The sequence below is a fragment of the Pristiophorus japonicus genome, chromosome 20 (genome assembly GCF_044704955.1).
Source record: "Pristiophorus japonicus isolate sPriJap1 chromosome 20, sPriJap1.hap1, whole genome shotgun sequence".
NCBI classification, from domain to species: Eukaryota; Metazoa; Chordata; class Chondrichthyes; family Pristiophoridae; genus Pristiophorus; species Pristiophorus japonicus.
Window position 1 is genome coordinate 63161348 of NC_091996.1, and position 18257 is coordinate 63179604.

At 44.8% G+C, this 18257-nt stretch overlaps 1 protein-coding gene across 1 annotated transcript in view; it reads left to right on the top strand.

The window, feature by feature from the left end:
- prpf4 (pre-mRNA splicing tri-snRNP complex factor PRPF4) overlaps positions 1-18257 on the top strand; it is a 42364-nt gene that overhangs the window by 16932 nt on the left and 7175 nt on the right. Inside the window, exons 5-11 of the mRNA XM_070863437.1 lie at positions 258-337; positions 1866-1959; positions 5544-5638; positions 7198-7256; positions 9415-9538; positions 14089-14178; positions 15235-15357. Of these exons, the coding sequence (XP_070719538.1) occupies positions 258-337; positions 1866-1959; positions 5544-5638; positions 7198-7256; positions 9415-9538; positions 14089-14178; positions 15235-15357 (665 nt within the window). The remainder of the gene's footprint in view (positions 1-257; positions 338-1865; positions 1960-5543; positions 5639-7197; positions 7257-9414; positions 9539-14088; positions 14179-15234; positions 15358-18257) is intronic.

Here is an 18257-nt window from a genome sequence, read left to right on the forward strand (position 1 = left end):
GATGTGTGAAAATAGTTGTGGTGCATTTGTGTGAAAATGTTTGTGGTGTATTAGGGTGTGAAATTGCTTGTAGTGTATTAACAATACGTTAGCAGGTAGCTATCAGGAGACGTTATATAATATATATATATATATATATAAGTAACAAAAGTTAGCAGCAGTTGAAGGCCCCCGAACCCTTGTGGGGAATCATGACTGATATACTTGGTGAAATGCTGCACTCATTTAACGCTGTTTTAATATTTCTTTATGTCCAGCATCAGCAGACCTGGTATCACGAGGGGCCCAGCACCTTGAAGACTGCTCGTATCTGCATTGCACGCTTTTCCCTGCCAAGGTGGGTCTTACTGACACTAAGCTAGGCGCCTGTGAGGATTGGGGTGAATGTAGAGGATCCCTAATTTTTTTTTTTTAAAGTGAGTTCTGGAGAGTTGGGCAGCCAGCCTGTATGTTGAATCCCTGTTTTGGGGTAATTTCAAATCACCTCTGTTTGTACCAAAAACAAATTGTGCTCCTGCATTGCTACGGCTAAATAAACGTGGAGATGATGAGGTGTTTAGTTATTTCTGTAAATGAAGCACAGATTTTCAACGCATGTACAGTGGTAGTGATGGTGTGAGAAATGCAGCGGACTGTTTCGTGTTTCAAAGTAGCAGGTCAATACTGGGAGGGGTGAACAAAATCACATTCACAACAGAATGAGTAGGAAAGTTATAGCTGTATAATTCTAGGGACGCGACCAGTAAGTAGCGCAGAAACATCGTGGCTCAGTTGGTAGCACCCTCGCCTCTGAGTCAGAAGTTTGTGGGTTCAAGTCCCACTCCAGAGACTCGAGCGCAGAAATCTGTGCTGACATTTCAATGCAGTACCGAGGGAGTGCTGTGCTACACTGTCAGAGGTGCCGTCTTTCGGATGAGACGTTAAATCGAGGCCCCGCCTAGCTGCTCAGGTGGACGCAAAAGATTCTATAACACTATTTTGAAGAAGAGCAGGGGAGTTATCCCTGGTGCCCTGGCCAATATATATCCCTCAATCAGCGTTACTAAAAACAGATTATCTCATCATTATCTAGTTGCTGTTTGTGGGGGCTTGCTGCATGCAAATTGGCTGCCATGGTACACAACAACAGTGACTACACTTAAAAAAAAAAAGTACTTTGCGAGGTCCGGTGGTCGTGAAAGGCACTGTATGAACGCAAGTCCTCCTTTATTTTCAGTGTGTATACTGGACCTGAATTTGTGGTCGGAGGCTTCCCGCGGACAGAAGCCTCCAACCAGCAAAAATTCTACTTGCAAACGCCCCTGAGATCACGAGGGCCGGCCCAACCAATCAAAGAAGGGGATCCCCGTTCATGCTTATAGGGATTCTGCATGTACGGAACTCCCATAAGTATGAATGGGGATCACATAAAAACACATATAACACACTTTTTTTTTTAATTACATATTTAAAATTAGTTAAAATACAAAATAGTTAAACATTTAAAATATTTGAAACAGAAATTTAATGACTAAAAACAACCGTACCCTATTTTACATATGTTTTAATGTTTAAATAAATTAAACATTTTTTTTCATGTTTTTTTAAAACTCTCACGCTGGTAAAAGTTGCCCGACTGTCTGCCCGCGGATGCCCTTTTCCCAGGGATGCGGTGGATCTATCAAGAGAATTTTTGACAGATTGCAAGTTCTGAGTTTTAGCGTAGGTACAGCACATGCTTAAACCCGGAACTTGTGCAGCCCCACTGGGCGTGTGCGCGCCTTGTACATGCCTGTAGGGGCCGCAAAATATAGCCCACTGCGTATGTAACAATCTGTCATTGATATGAAGCCAGCTGAGTTGCTGCGTTTTGTCATGTTTCTTAGAGCCATGAAGCGACTGGAGGAAGCACGGGCAAACAAGGAGATTCCAGAAGCTTCCCGAACTGCTCGGCAGCAAGAGCTCCACAAGAGCTTGCGGGTGAGTACAGATGGAGAGTGCACTCATTGGACGGATTGAGACGTGGAGCTAAGCTATGTCTGAACTGAGCAGCATATAGCAAATTGCAATCTTTTATGTGAATTTTCTGTTGGGTAGTAGAAGGAGCTTTACTTACAACTAACTTGTGTTATACCTGATATGGGCACATATAAAGGAGTAATGCAGGGGAAGCTTTGCTGTACCCAACCTGGAAGTGTTCAGAATTGTATAGATGGACTTACTCTGCAGCCACCCATCTATAACTGACCTGGTTTAATTGCTGTGATTCTGTAGGGAGATATACTCTATTTAAGAACATGAGAAATAAGAGCAGGAGTAGGCCATAAGGACCCTCGAGCCTGCTGCAGCATTCAATAAGATCATGGCTGAACTTCTATATCAACACTTTCCTGCCCTATCCCCATATCCCTTGATTCCTAGTGCCCAAAGATCTATTGATCTCTGTCTTGAATATACTCAACGATTGAGCATCCAGAGCCATCTGGGGTAGAAAATTCCAAAGATTCACAGCCCAGAGTGAAGACATTTCTCCTCATCTCAGTCCGAAATGACTGACCCCTTATCCTGAGATTATAACCCCTAGTTCTAGACTCCCGAGCAAGGGGAAACAGCCTCTCAGCATCTACCCTATCTCCTCGAAGAATTTTATACGTTTCAATGAGATCACCTCTCATTCTTCTGAACTCCAGAGAGTATAGGCCCAATCTACTCAATCTCTCCTCACAGAGCAACCCTCTCATCCCAGGAATCAATCTAGTGAACCTTTGTTGCACCCCCTCAAAGGCAAGTATATCCTTCCTTAGGCAAGTAGACCAGAACTGCACAGTACTCCAGGTGTGGTCTCACCAAAGCCCTGTACAATTGTAGCAAGACTTCCTTACTCTTATACTACAACCCCTTTGCAGTAAACATGCCATGTGCCTTTCTAATTGCTTGCTGTACCTGCATGTTAACATTCTGTAATTCATGTACAAGCACCCCCAAATCTCTCTGAATACTTGTATTTCACCTTTTTTTAAAAAAAAATACTCTGCTTCTTCATTCTTCCTACAAGTGGATAATTTCGCACTTCCCCATATTATACTCCATCTGCCACCTTCTTGCCCAAACGCTTAACCAGTCTATATCCCTATGCAGCCGTTTTGCGCCCTCCTCATAGCTTACTTTCCCACCGTGTATTGACAGCAAACTTGAATATATTGCACCCGGATCCCTCATCTAAGTCATTGCTATAGATTGTAAATAGCTGAGGCCCAAGCACTGATCCTTGCAGTACCCCACTAGTTACATCCTGCCACCCTGAAAATGACCTGTTTATTCCTAATCTCTGGTTTCTGTCCATTAACCAATCCTCATGCTAATATATTACCCCCAATCCCATAAACCCTAATCTTGTGTAACAACCCTCATGTAGCACCTTATTGAATGTCTTCTGGGTGAGTTTGATGGGACGGTGTGAAATAGTGAGAGTTTCAAAGGTCCCTGTTCAAGAGCCACTCGATGCTGTGTCGTGGAATGCAAGGATGTGAGTCTGCACCTGCAGTTCCCTACATATGGTGAGTTCCTCGCATTCATGTCTTTGTACTACAGTGGCGCCAAGCACTTCCCACAATGAATTCCCCTGTGAACGGCAGTGAACGTTATGTAGGCATTTCACTTGGTTTGCAGATCTGGGAAAGCCCTGCTTCCTGACAGCATTGCCCTGCCTTCTCTTTCTGGAGAGCAAAAAAGAGGGGGACTAGCACTGAATCCCATCTCACTCAGCACACCACAGCTGACAGGCCATGAATGGAAGCCTGTAGGTACATGGAGCAGTAATACTGTGGAAGGTTAAAGGTGAAGGGGCGGTGGGCTGCAGATGGCTCAAGGTAATAATAATGAGAACATTGGATAGGAGAAGTAGAACATCCATTGTACCTGTGCTGGGGGTGTTTGATGGGACAGTGTAGAGGCAGCTGTACTCTGTATCTAATCCGTAATGTACCTGCCCTGGGGGTGTTTGATGGGACAGTGTAGAGGCAGCTTTATTTCTTTATCTAACCCGTGCTGTAGCTGCCTTGGGAGTGTTTAATGGGGCAGTGTAGAGGGAACTTTATCTGTATCTAACCAATGTTGTACCTGACTGGGAGAGTTTAGAGGGAGCTATACATTGTGTTTAACTTGTGATGGCTTTGACCTGTGAGTGTTTTATGATATTGAGTATTAAAATATGGAAAAAATGACACTTTTGAATTTCCCCCAGCACTGACATCTCTTCCCCTCCAACTGATTTTTAAAGAAAATGCACACTCTGTGATAAAGCCTCATTGTATTTGATTAAACTTTCAATACAATTGTTTGTTGCATTCGTCAAGGTGATAGATGTCAGTGTTAGGGATGGGCACGCTCGCAACCTCTGTCACCTTGTGACACGACCAAGCTCCCCCGTGCCAGGTGCAGAGATGTTTATCATATCCACAGGCCAGGTGCAAAGAAACGCATCCTCTACTCTGTGTCGTAAATCAGCAGCTATCTAACTTTTTTTGGTTGAAGGACCTTTTTTCAAATGGATTAGTAATCACGGACCTGTCATCTAAATTATAATAATATATAATGTGAAAGTGCTGCATGTAAAGAGTGTTTAAATAATGCCTTTAAGAAAATAGATATATACTTCCAGATATCAGTGAGATGGGTGCGCCTGCTTCTCAGTGTGGGTCTACGTGGCGATCTTCATGCTGCTCTCCTGCGATGAGAGACAGTCAGCCCAGTTTACGCAGCACGTGGTGGCCGCACTCTACTCCAGGCTCGCACCATGCCCACCTTTCGGCCACCATCTCCTCGGCCTGGCCATACATGCATAGTTGTAAACGCTACAGCAGCAGTACCGCTGATGTTTGTGTGAGAGTAAGCGAACGAGCGGCGGGTTTGATGCAAGTCGGGAGATCAGGAGGTCGGGAGCGGAGTGCGGCCGCCACAAGTCCCTACGCTGCATTATTTTGCCGACCCCCTGGAAAGTCTCCACTGACTGCCAGCAGATGCGGACCCCAGTTTGTGTTAAATAGTAGCCCAAGAGGAGTCGCCTCTACATTTCTGGTTACTACCTTGTTCTCTTCAATCTGGTAGCCAATTTGCGCCTTGTTTTGGGCAGTTTTATGCTGTGGAGTGCAAACTGGCTTGAAACTCGTAATGTCTCAACAAAGAGCTCTTAGAGCAGCGAGAAACGGAAGACTTTTTCATTCTGTTGATCTGGTTTAGTGTTCGACTCAAGCCTGCGAACCAGAGGTAAAAGTGTTGTATTCAAACCAGTTAACGACATCCGATCTCTAGAATGGCCATAATTAAACTCGTGCGTTAGATTGAAATTTCTATCTGTGTGTCTAATGTAATCCAGCGTCGTGTATCGCATTTAATTTCTGCTGCATCACCCCTTTGTGTTTATACTGCCTCTCATTGTATTGTAAACACAGTACGGTTCAAGAGCAAATTCTGTTTGTTTACCTAAGGAGACTATCCACACACATACACACACACACGTCGTAATGCTCACTCCTGCTCTCTCGCTCTCTGTGTTCTCATTGCAGGCCCTGAATAACTTCTGCAGCCAGATTGGTGATGACCGGCCCATCTCCTACTGCCAGTTCAGCCCCAACTCCAAGCTCCTGGTTACAGCTTCCTGGTAAGCCCCAAGGGCATCAATGCCTAGTCACAGCGTTCAGTGGGACTCGTAAATGGGTCAGTGGACCGCCTGGCGTGGTATGGAATCACACAGGTGACAGATGACCCGGTTGTGAGACTTGGTATGCGCTGAATTAGTTTATTTCAGCCAGACAATAGCAGAGGCGCTAATACTGCCTCCAGACCCTAGGTTCAGCAACGGAAAATGAGCCACGGTTCGCACTGCGATTCAGTGACACTTTCTAGAAAGTGCACGAGTGGTTGACACGACAGCGAGGACAAGATCAGGTTCTTGCTGCAATATTTTCCACGGTCGAATAGCCTATTCTGAATATTCAGCTCGGCCCCAAATGAAGAATGGCCACTTGATTGAGGCACCAGAGGCTTGTCCGTGTCCAAGAATCTATTTCCCATCTTGGGTCACCATAGTTAGAAGAGATGGGAGGAAAATCAACTCTGGAGAAAAGAAACATTCAGTGAATTAAAATAATTGAGTGCCTTGTCAGTCTTGGGCATGAGTCGGAAAGTTGTGGGTTCAAGTGCCACTCCTCGAGAGGCTTGAGCACATAGTCTGGGCTGACACTCCAGTGCAGCACTGAGGGAGCACTGCCCTGTCGGAGGTGTCATCTTTCGGATGAGACATTAAATCGAGGCCCCGTCTGCTCTCTCAAGTGTATGTAAAAGATCCCACAACACTATTCGAAGTTCTCCCCAGTGTCCTGGCCAATATTTATCCTTCAACCAGCATCACAAACTGATTATCTGGCCTGTACACATTCCTGTTTGTGGGACCTTACTGTGTGCAAATTGGCTGCCAACATGTCCCTGAATTACACCAGTGACTGCACTTCAAAAGTGCTTCATTGGCTGTAAAGTGCTCTGAGATATTGTGAAAGGCGCTATATAAATGCAAGTCCTTTTCTTTCTGTATCATCTGGAAGTTGCAGCAGCAGCTGAGTCACATCATAACCAACTCCAGGCAGCCTGGCGAGGCGCTGTTTTATCTTATCCTGCGGTTGGTTCAATCATAGCTGCTGCTGCCTTGGGGTTACCCGAGTACTTTAGGCATTATTTGCACTTGGTCTGTAGCCCTGTAGGTTACGGCACAAATGGGATGAGGGTTTCTACCTTGACCACCCTTTCAGGTAGTGTTACAATATGCTAAGCCTGGTAGTGTGGGACCTTACATTTAATAATACGTCACTGTGTTTAGCTTGCATTTGCACATGCTTCTGGCACTTTTGCATATTGTAAATTCCTCCTCCCACATTTATCCTGGAAACTATCTATGTAAATTTATCACACTGTAACTACACCCTAACCATAGTGGCAAGTGGAGCATAGATGAAAATCCTCCTTCACTAGTCGAAAGATTAACCCCTTCCCTCCCTATCTGTAATCTCCTTCAGCCTCACTGGAAGACTACAATTGTGCCATGCCAGGGGAGATCGACCATTATGTATTAAAGGATTTGCGAGTGCTCTTGCGTTCCTTGGCTTTCCTGTCATGTTTGGTTAAGTTGTACTGATAACAGTTTATACTTGTCTCATTTGACTACAGGAGTGGGCTCTGTAAGCTGTGGGCTGTTCCTGACTGCAGCCTCATCCGTACACTGAGAGGTAAGGCACTCCCATACCACTCACGTTGTGCAAAATCACAAGATAGTTAGGGGTGAGGAAGGCCTGCTGGTCAATCTTAGAAAGATTCTAAAGTTCCCCCATTGTAGCATCCAACTGCCTCTCGATGATTCCAGAGTTTTCTGCTCCTCCATTCCTCCCAGGAGTCCATGTTGATCATTCTGAGTGAAAAAGAATTTACTGTCACAGAATCATAGAATGATGCAGCAGAGAAGGAGGCTGTTTAGCCCATCGTGCCTGTGCTGGTTCTTTGCTAGAGCAACCTAATTAGTACCACTCCCCTGCTTCAAACCCGATTCACGGAGTATGGGTGTCGCTGAATCTTCTTTTTGTGTGGAGTACTATACACTTGCAACTGCATTTAAATTTCATTTGTCTTTTTTCTGCCTAAATATGTCCAGCTCATTTTGTATTATCTGAGCTGCCTCTTCCAATTTCAGTTTGGGACCATTGGCCAATTTGCCCACTTTGCATTGAGTTTCTGAATCCAGGTCATTTATGTAACCACTTAGCCCACCCTGACATATTTCCTCTAATCAGTACTCAGTGTTTTTTGCCCAACAACCTTTCCAGTCCCTGAAACCCGACAGCTTTGAGTTTAACAAATAGCCTTTCCTGTTGAATTTTGTCAATGACATTTTGGAGTGTGAGGTACACCGCATTCTAGAGCTGACCAGAGACCACTCCAGTTGTTTCTTCTTCGAAGAAGTGGAGTTATTGGTGAGGCAGAATCTTTCCCTTCTGAATCCATATTGACTTCTGTTACCTGGGTTATTATTATATAGATAATCCTCAGGTTTACTCCTGATGATCAATCCCATTATTTCACACTGGATGGAAGTAAGACCAGTAGGCATGTCAGTACTTGTGTCTCGTTTGTTACTCTTCAGAAACCCTGTGCAATGACTTAACTCTATATTGACCTCCACAGCACCAATAAGAGGGCACAAGAAGTGCGTTCCACTGTACCCCATAGTAGGCTGGGGCAGAGTGATTATTGTATGGCCACATTTGCACCCTTGCTAGATTCATAGAGTCATAGAAATTTACAGCACAGAAGGAGGTCATTCAGCTCATCATGTCTGTACCGGCTGAAAGAGCTTTCCAGCCGAATCCCACTTCCCAGCTCTAGGTCACTAGCCTTGTAGATTACTGCATTTCAAATGCATATCCAAGTATTTTTTTAACATGATGAGGGTTTCTGCCTCTATCACCCTTTCAGGCAGTGAGTTCCAGATCCCCACCACCCTCTGGGTGAAAATATTTCTCCTCAAGTCCCTTCACCTACACATTACTTTAAATCTATGCCTCATGGTTATTGACCTCTCTGCTAAGGGGAATAGGTCCTTCCTATCTGCTCTTTTAAGGCTCCTCATAATTTTATACACCATTCATTGGCGAAAGTAAGCCAGATGAGCTGTTTTTGATGCTGCTTTTAATTCATTCATTTAGCAGCACCCAAAAAGTAGTAAACAGTCTGTTTTTGTTTGTTTAATTCCCTTTGACTTCTTTATTTACAAACCAGATAACCCTTCCTGTCATCAGTTTAGGAATGAACAAGCAATCCCTTAGTTTCCGCATTCTCCCATTCCCTTCCATCCTGTCCTTTCTCGTTGTCAGTGAGTCTGTGTCTGGGATGCGGTAGCCCTCCTGTACCTCGTCCAAGTTGCCGTACTTCATGTGTGAGCAGGAAAAGTAAGTTTTACCAGCTGTTTGGCTGTGGCGGCCATCACATCTAAGCTCTGATTGTGTCTGCAGCCCATGCTCTCACAGATGCATTTCCCAGTTGAGGTTGCTGTGCAGTGGGCAGGAGTAGAAACTTTGGGTGGTGCATTTACCTAATAAGCTGTCAGACCTATTTAGCGTTGTAATTTCTTGCCCTTTTCAGTGTTCTGTATTCTAAGCCCAAGGACTCTGTTAGCTGGGCCTTTGATAAGAGCTGAAACAGGCTCAGAGAGTCTGTGAAATCTGCTATAACTGAACTGAGCTGGACCTGCTCCCGAGTGCTGGGAACTGGACAGAGCAGAGCTAGGCCAGGACCAGCTACACTGAGCTGGCCTCTGACAAGAGAGGGCTTGTTGAGGGGTGGACTGACGGCTGGAGTTAAGGCGAATGCTGACTGGGTTTTCTGTCTCAACAGGTCATAGCACAAATGTGGGTGCCATTGTATTTCATCCCCAGGCCACCATCTCGCTCGATGAGAAGGACTGTAACATGGCGTCGTGTGCAGCTGATGGCTCGGTGAAGCTCTGGAACTTGGAAAGGTTTGTGAAGATTACATGGCAGGGGCGGAGCAAGCATTTAGAATCGTGGCGAGAAGAAAAGGGATCTCTGGCAAGTGTGACGGGTTTAAAGTAGAGCACCAAGTTGAATTCCCCAAGGCATCTTGCTCCTGAATTACTGACTGAGGCAACATTCCATTCCATAAGCTCGACTGGCATTAAATAAGCAAAATTTTAAATTAGAGTATTTGCAGGGAATGATCTTTATGACTGTTCAATTTTTAAATCGTTAAACCTGTAAACGATATCATCCATATTAATCAGATCAGTCTTTTCCTTTTTACTGAACTTTCATATCAGAGAACTGGATTGGAACTTGCCATCCATGTCTAATGGCAAACTTGACTCGTCATTCAGTCATTTAATTTAACACCATTCAAATTATATTACCAGTCACACACCGGGACGGAGTTTGTCCTGTGGGTGGGCTCTGTGCAAAGGTTTGGTTTGGGGTCCCTACATCTTACTAGACAATGATACAAAATACTACTGATTCAATCTGGTGTCAAATCCCCACACGTACGATGGTGGAAAGGTGTGTTTGCAATCGGTAATACAAAAGTAGATCGATGTACCTCAATCTCTAATCTGGTCACCGGATCCCATGGGGCCCCTGTGCAGTTGCACTGTTTCAACGCTGCCCCCATTTGCACAAACCAAACACAGCTGGAACTCAGTACACCACTGAGTTTGATTCTCCATCCTGTCTGTCATAACATGAAGTCACACACAAAGTTGTATTAAAGTGCACTGCTTTATTTTATAAACGTGCTTTTTTTCCCCTTGTTTAACAGTATCTGTAACGCAAATAATACCATCACTAGGTTAGGCGCTGAGATTTGCTTCATCCTGTATTACTAACTGGCCGAGTCAAGATCATCAGAACTGAATGCAATCCATGTTCCTGGATTTTGCTTAATGACACTATTACTGAGCTATTGACAGTGCCAGACACTGCCGTGTGGCTTAGCAGTTTACAGTTCGCATTCAATGCAACCCTGACTCGTTTCTAGTATTTGGCTATTCAACTAAAATATCAACATAAAACATACAGCTCTTTCTTTTCAGTCATCTGGCTGCTTACTTTGGGATGCTCACCGCCACCCCCTGCGATGCTCAGCTCCCCCACTCCCCTTCTGGGCCACTCGGCCCCTTCCCCTCTGGGGGTGCCTGTGGCGAGTCACTGTTCGTGCTGCTTATCTTCTTTCTTCAGCTGATGCTTTCTTGTCCAAGTTTAACTAACCTTGCACATACATGATCTCTACTCCATTGTGTTACTTTACTCTCTCTGGGTTCACAGGCTTGAGCTATCAACTAACACCTGTGATGCACTTTACAGGTTTTGCTTCCATTCGATCAAATTCTTAATATTTCTTCAGCTTCCAACTTTTGCTTTTAATAATCTCCCTGCTTTTTGTAGAATTGCTTTTTAACAATCCGTCCTTTCCCGAAACACTTGCTTAAAAACTTCTTAATCTTCATGGAGATGTTCTCGTTTTCTCGTTCCAAATTAGAGGTGGGGCAAAATTATGGCTTTGTACAAGCCTACTAATGGGACCAAAACATTGGTGACGAGATCAAGCAGAGTAACTCTTGTCACATGGAATCCTTCCAAGGTGCCATTCAACTCTGCATGTGTCAGAAAATGTGACTACCAGGTATTGGCTAGGCAGGGGGCTGCTTTACTGGTGCTAAGTTCGTGTGAGGTTCTGACCTCAACTGGTCCGAAGTGCTTCCAGATTACTGGTCTTTTTGTTGGTATGCCCCATTGCACCTTGCGGAGTTGCCTGGTCCACAAACCCGAGAAGCCTCGCTAACCCAGCCCAGCAGGCACCATCTCCATTGACTATCTGGTGACACCAATCTGTACAGGTCCTCTTGTCTAAGTTTCAGTTTGGCAGATCTGCAGAATGAACTCTGCGTCAGGGAATGTTTACAGTGTGGTTGGAAGGACTGCTTTCCTTCACATTATTGTGAAAACCCAGACAGATTTGCAGTTTAGGAAGAGGATAATGCCTCGAGTCCTCATTGTGTACGTCTCATTCCCACAGTCACTTGGGGCTTCACTTGTTTACTGATTGTATGTAATCGTTTGTTAAATGCGTAAAAGTGAATCGGGACCCTGCTGTGAAGCTGTGAGCTATGTGCCACTTGCTAATGTTTCCTTTGACAAAGTCAATATAGCAATCGGCATTAACCCAGCATCGGCTGCAGTGCAGTCTCTGCTAGTGTTAATATTGGAATGGAGGCAGGTTGAAGTGGTGATGAATGGTGCCGGTGAATTTATACTCGTTAAAGACATGAATGGGAAACTGTGAGTCAGTTATTTTAAATGATCTTATTTATAAATATCACAGTGTACTGTAAAGACCTGGGTAACACTTCACTCTTGAGTCTTACATTGCGACCACAGCAATCAAAGTCTAGAGCTGTCCATTACATTTTAATCTGTTGATTCCAACTGCAGTGGAATGCAGGGCTTTGTTGAGGGTTTCTAGTCCACAGCCACTCGATCTGTTTACACAAAGCACACCCAGTCACAGTACTGCCACTGACCCTAGTATCAGCCTTGGCTCACTGATAGCACTCTCTCGTCTCCCAGTCTGAAGGCTGTGGGTTCAACATTCACTCCAGAGAATTGATCACATAATCCAGGCTGACACTCCAGCGCAATACCGAGGGAGTGCTGCACTGTTGGAGGTGCCGCAAGTTGGATGAGACATTAAATTGAGGCCCCGTCTACCCTCTTGGGTGGATGTAAAAGATCCCATGGCACTGTACAAAGGAAAGGAGGGGAGCTCTCACCGATGCCTTCCCAATATTTAGCCCCTCAACCTACATCATGAAAACAGATTGGCCATTTATTTCATTGCCGTTTGTGGGAGCTTTCTGAGAGCAAATTGGCTGCAGCATTTCCTATATTACAATAGTGACAATATTCCAAAATTGGCTGTAAAGCGCTTTGGGATGGCCTGAGAGTGAGAACATAAGAACATACATAAGAACATAAGAATTAGGAACAGGAGTAGGCCAGCTAGCCCTTCAAGCCTGCTCCGCCATTCAACAAGATCATGTCTGATCTGGCCGTGGACTCAGCTCCACTTACCCGCCCGCTCCCCATAACCCTTAATTCCCTTCTTGGTTAAAAATCTATCTATCTGTGATTTGAATACATTCAATGAGATAGCCTCAACTGCTTCCCTGGGCAGAGAATTCCACAGATTCACAATCCTCTGGGAGAAGAAATTCCTTCTCAGCTCGGTTTTAAATTGGCTCCCCTGTATTTTGAGGCTGTGCCGCCTAGTTCTAGTCTCCCCGACCAGTGGAAACAACCTCTCTGCCTCTATCTTGTCTATCCCTTTCATTATTTTTAATGTTTCTATAAGATCACCCCTCATCCTTCTGAACTCCAACGAGTAAAGACAAAGTCTACTCAATCTATCATCATAAGGTAACCCTCTCATCTCCAGAATCAGCCTAGTGAATCGTCTCTGTACCCCCTCCAAAGCTAGTATATCCTTCCTTAAGTAAGGTGACCAAAACTGCACGCGGTACTCCAGGTGCGGCCTCACCAATACCCTGTCCAGTTGCAGCAGGACCTCCCTGCTTTTGTACTCCATCCCTCTCGCAATGAAGGCCAACATTCCATTCGCCTTCCTGATTACCTGCAAACTAACTTTTTGGGATTCATGCACAAGGACCCCCAGGTCCCTCTGCACCGCAGCATGTTGTAATTTCTCCCCATTCAAATAATATTCCCTGTTACTGTTTTTTTTTTCCCCAAGGTGGATGACCTCACATTTTCCGACATTGTATTCCATCTGCCAAACCTTAGCCCATTCGCTTAACCTATCTAAATCTCTTTGCAGCTTCTCTGTGTCCCCTACACAACCCGCTTTCCCACTAATCTTTGTGTCATCTGCAAATTTTGTTACACTACACTCTGTCCCCTCTTCCAGGTCATCTATGTATATTGTAAACAGTTGTGGTCCCAGCACCGATCCCTGTGGCACACCACTAACCACCGATTTCCAACCCGAAAAGGACCCATTTATCCCGACTCTCTGCTTTCTGTTAGCCAACCAATTCTCTATCCATGCTAATACATTTCCTCTGACTCCGCGTACCTTTATCTTCTGCAGTAACCTTTTGTGTAAGTCTTTCTTTAAAGCACATACCCCATGTGTCTGAGCTGTCAATGCATTGATCCTCCAGCCCCACAATCCCCCGAGATGTCTGTACTCCTCTAATTCTGCCCTCCTGCGCATCCCTGATTATAATCGCTCAACCATTGGTGGCCGTGCCTTCTATTACCTGGGCCCCAAGCTCTGGAACTCCCTGCCTAACCCTCTCAGCCTCTCACCTCTCTTTCCCCCTTCAAGACGCTCTTTAAAACCTACGTCTTTGACCAAGCTTTCGGTCAACTGCGCTAATTTCTACTTATGCGGCTCAGTGTCAAATTTTTATGGCATAATACTCATGTTGCACTACGTTAAAGGCGCTATATAAATGCAAGTTACTGTTATTTGCAGCGATGAGCCAATAGCCGACATTGAAGGGCACACAATGCGAGTCGCTCGAGTGGCGTGGCATCCGTCGGGCAGATTTCTGGGCACCACATGGTAAGTAACAGCAAATATAAACATTATTTAAATTAACAGGGAATGTAAATGTTACATTAAATTTGAATAATTAAAGAAGAACTGAAGGTGGTTTGTGTTCCATGATCTGCTGTGGTTGCTGGGATTCAAATGCTCTGATGTTCTGACGAAGGGTCATCGCCCCGAAACTTTAACTCTGCCTCCTCTCCACAGATGCTGCCTGACCCGTTGAGATTTCCTGCGTTTTCTGTTTTCAAATGCACAGGATTTGACTGCGTTGTCCCTTGTACCACATGCTGTCCCCTACAGCTCTGGGCTGCACGCTTCTCACTGTTCTGTTTCATTCACTCGCTGGTATGTGTGTACACTCCAGTGTGTCTCATGAATTCACTCACTCTACAGTGGCTCCATAATCTTGTGTTCGTGTTACTTTTTCTCCTCAGTGTGTGTCTCTCTTATTAACTGATAGCACGCACATTAGCATAGTGTACGGTAGCATAGTGGTTATGTCACTGGACCAGTAATCCAGAGGCCTGGACTAATGATCCGGAGACGTGAGTTCAAATCCCGTTGAATTTAAATTTGGTTAATAAATAAATCTGGAATTTAAAAAAGCTAATATCAGTAATGATAACCATGAAACTACCGGAATGTTGTAAAAACCCAATTCGTTCACTAATGTCAAATAGGGAAGGAAATTTGGCATCCTTACCTGGTCTGGCCTACATGTGACTCCAGACCCACAGCAATGTGGTTGACATTTAACTGCCATCTGAAATGGTGGCTCACTACCTCCTTTTGTAGGGCAATTAGGGATGGGCAATAAATGCTGGCCTTGCTGGTGACACCCACATCCTGTGAATGAATAAAAAAACATTCTGCCATGTTACATGACTGTTTCCTTACTTCATGATGATTGCAGGTAAAATAGTTTCCATGGTGACAAATAGTTGCAGGTAAGATGTAATTTCCATGGTAACAGATGATCACAAGGAAGATGTAGTTTCCATGGTAACAGATGGTTACAGGTATAGATGTTTCTATGGTGACAGTTTGACGGCTGCGTTTTCTCTTTAGTTATGACCACTCCTGGCGATTGTGGGATCTGGAAGCTCAGGAGGAAATCCTGCATCAGGAAGGACACAGCAAGGGTGTCTACGACATTGCCTTCCATCGTGATGGCTCGCTGGTGGGAACTGGGTGAGTCTGGAAATGTCCTGCATACACATAGGAACGGACCCTCTCAAACTGGCCGCAACTAAAAATCCAAAATAATCTCCTGTCTACAGCTATTCTATTCATTGCTGTTCACTGCATAATCTGAGCTGCGCGTTCTCATTACAGACATCCTTTGTGCACTGGTAACATTTTACTGTGATAAAGCCCAGGTTTTCCCCTCAATCATTCATTCTTTCAACCTCCATGTGCAAGAGAATATTGTCCTTGCAGATATGGAAGGGCAAGACAGGGAATTCAGTTGGGAACTCATTTCAGTTGGAAAACATTTGCACTGCCCAGAGCTGTATTGGTCAGATAGTCCTTCCCTCGACCAGCGTGTGTAAGAGGCTCGTTGCAAACCACACCTCAGCACTTCCTCTCTCACCATTTCCGTACGGCAACAAGGTCACCCTCACTCTTGGAGGAGGTTATTTACATGACTTTATGTTGATGAATCTAAAAGTTTGAGACTTGAAGTTTCAGTATCTTATTTTTGGAGACATTGCACTTTAAAAAAAAAAATGTTCCTAGGTTGTGGGCGTCGCTGGCAAGGCATGCATTTATTGCCAATCCCTTATTGCCCTTGAGAAGATGGTGGTGAGCCGCCTTCTAGAATCGCTGCAGTCCGTGTGGTGAAGGTACTCCCACAGTACTGTTAGAGAGGGAGTTCCAGGATTTTGACCCAGCGAAGATGAAGGAACGGCGATTTATTTCCGAGTCAGGATGGTGTGTAATTTGAAGGGGAACTTGCAGGTGTTGCGTTCCCATGCGCCTGCTGCCCTTGTCCTTCTAGGTAATAGAGGTTGCGGGTTTGTGAGGTGCTGTCGAAGAAGCCTTGGCGAGTTGCGGCAGTGCATCTTGTAGATGGTACACACTGCAGCCACGGTGCGCCGATGGTGGAGGGAGTGAATGTTTAAGGTGGTGGATGGGGTGCCAATCAAGATGAAATTGTGCTCAAAAAAGGAGGAAGGCTGTGTCTTGGGTGGGCAATTGAATGATCTCAGGATGTGGACGTCACTGGCATTTATTGCCCATCCCTCATCACCCTGAGCAGCTGATGGTGGTCTGCCTTCTTGAACTGCTGGTAGCAGGTTGATGCATAGCGGCTTGCTGGACCACTTCAGAGGGCTGTAAAGAGTCAACCACATTGGTGTGGGACTGAAATCACATAGGCCCAGGCCGGGCGAGGACGGCAGGTTTCCTTCACTAAAGGGCATTAGTGAAGCAGTCCAATAAACAGTGAACGGTATAGTAACAAACTTCAGGTGAACATAGACAGGCTGGTGAAATGGGCAGACACATGGCAGATAAAATTTATTGCAGAGAAGTGTGAAGTGATGCATTTTGGAGGAAGAATAAGGAGAGACAATATAAACAAAATGGTACAATTTTAAAGGGGGTGCAGGAACAGAGAGACCTGTGGCTTCACATACACAAGTCTTTGGATAGTGGCAGGACAAATTATTAAACTTTAAAAAAAAAAGCCATACTGGATCCTTGGCTTTATAAACAGACATAGAATACAAAGGCAAGGAAGTTGTGCTAAACCTTTATAAATCACAGGTTAGGCCTCAGCTGGAGTATTGTGTTCAGTTCATTACACTTTAAGATGGATGTCAAGGCCTTGGAGAGGCTGTAGAGGAGATTTATCAGAATACCAGGGATGGATGATTCAGTTATGTGGAGAGACTAGAGAAGCTGGTATTGTTCTCCTTGGAGCAGAGAATGTTAAGGGGAGCTTCAGTAGAGGTGTTCAAAATTATGAAGGATTTTGTTGGCGTAAATAAGGAGAAATGGTTTCCACTGGCAGGAGGGTCGGTAACCAGAGGACACAGATTTTATTTTTGCGCAGCGAGTTATGATGTGGACTGCTTCACTGAAAGGGTGGTGGAATAAGATGCAATAGTAACTTCCAAAAGGCCGTTGGACATGTACTTGACACGGAATAATTTGCCGGGTTATGGGGAAAGAGCAGGTGAGTGGGACTAATTGGATGGCTCTTTCAAAGAGCCAGCTGGACAAGCTCAATGAGCTGAATGGCCACCTTCTTCCTGTAAGATCCTGTCATTCTATACACCCATTTGTTCCCAAGGAATTCAGTTACAATCAAGGGTTTGTGTAGTTGTATAAATAGAATCTTCACAAAGCAAAGTGTCATTAAGTGCAATACATGTTGAGCTGGGTAATAGGTTGTAAAATAGACAGACTAGAACAGGAGGAAATAGGCTGGGCACCAGTGCAGCAATAGATAATGCCTGTGTGGGCCGACAGAGGAGCTCAACAATGGTTGAGACAAATAGGTTGAACATCTTTTTCCTGATTGTGCCACATCTACAGAGCAATTTCTGCTGCTTTTGGAGTGCACTGTCAGGTACTCTCTGCTGCTCCTGATCAGCATCGAATGGTGTAGGGATAAGGCAGGCAAGAGGCAGAGTGAAGACCCTGGACCTTGATTCAACCTCAGAAGATCCAGTAACTGTAGCACTGAGACATTTCTGTATCCCACATCAGCTTGTGACTTCTCAAATTGTGATTTAGTGCTTAAATTCGGGCACTTTTGAACTGTCTGGGGATTCAGTGAGACTGTCCCAATCAAAGAAAGAACTTGCATTTCTATAGCACCTTTCATGACCTCAAGACGTCCCAAAGTGCTTCAAGCCAATGAAGGGCTTTTGAAATGTAGTCACTGTTGTAATGCAAGAATCTTACAGGCAGCAGAGTAAGAGTAACTTTAATTAAATCAGCCTTCGCTTTAAACCCAGGTGCTAATGGTAAAAGGACAATATGTAGAAAACAGGGGTAGATTTTAGTCTTTACTGCTCAGGTGTTAAAGATCGTCTGGTAGGGTTCAGAGCGGAAAGTCGGGCAGGGAGGGTCGCCCA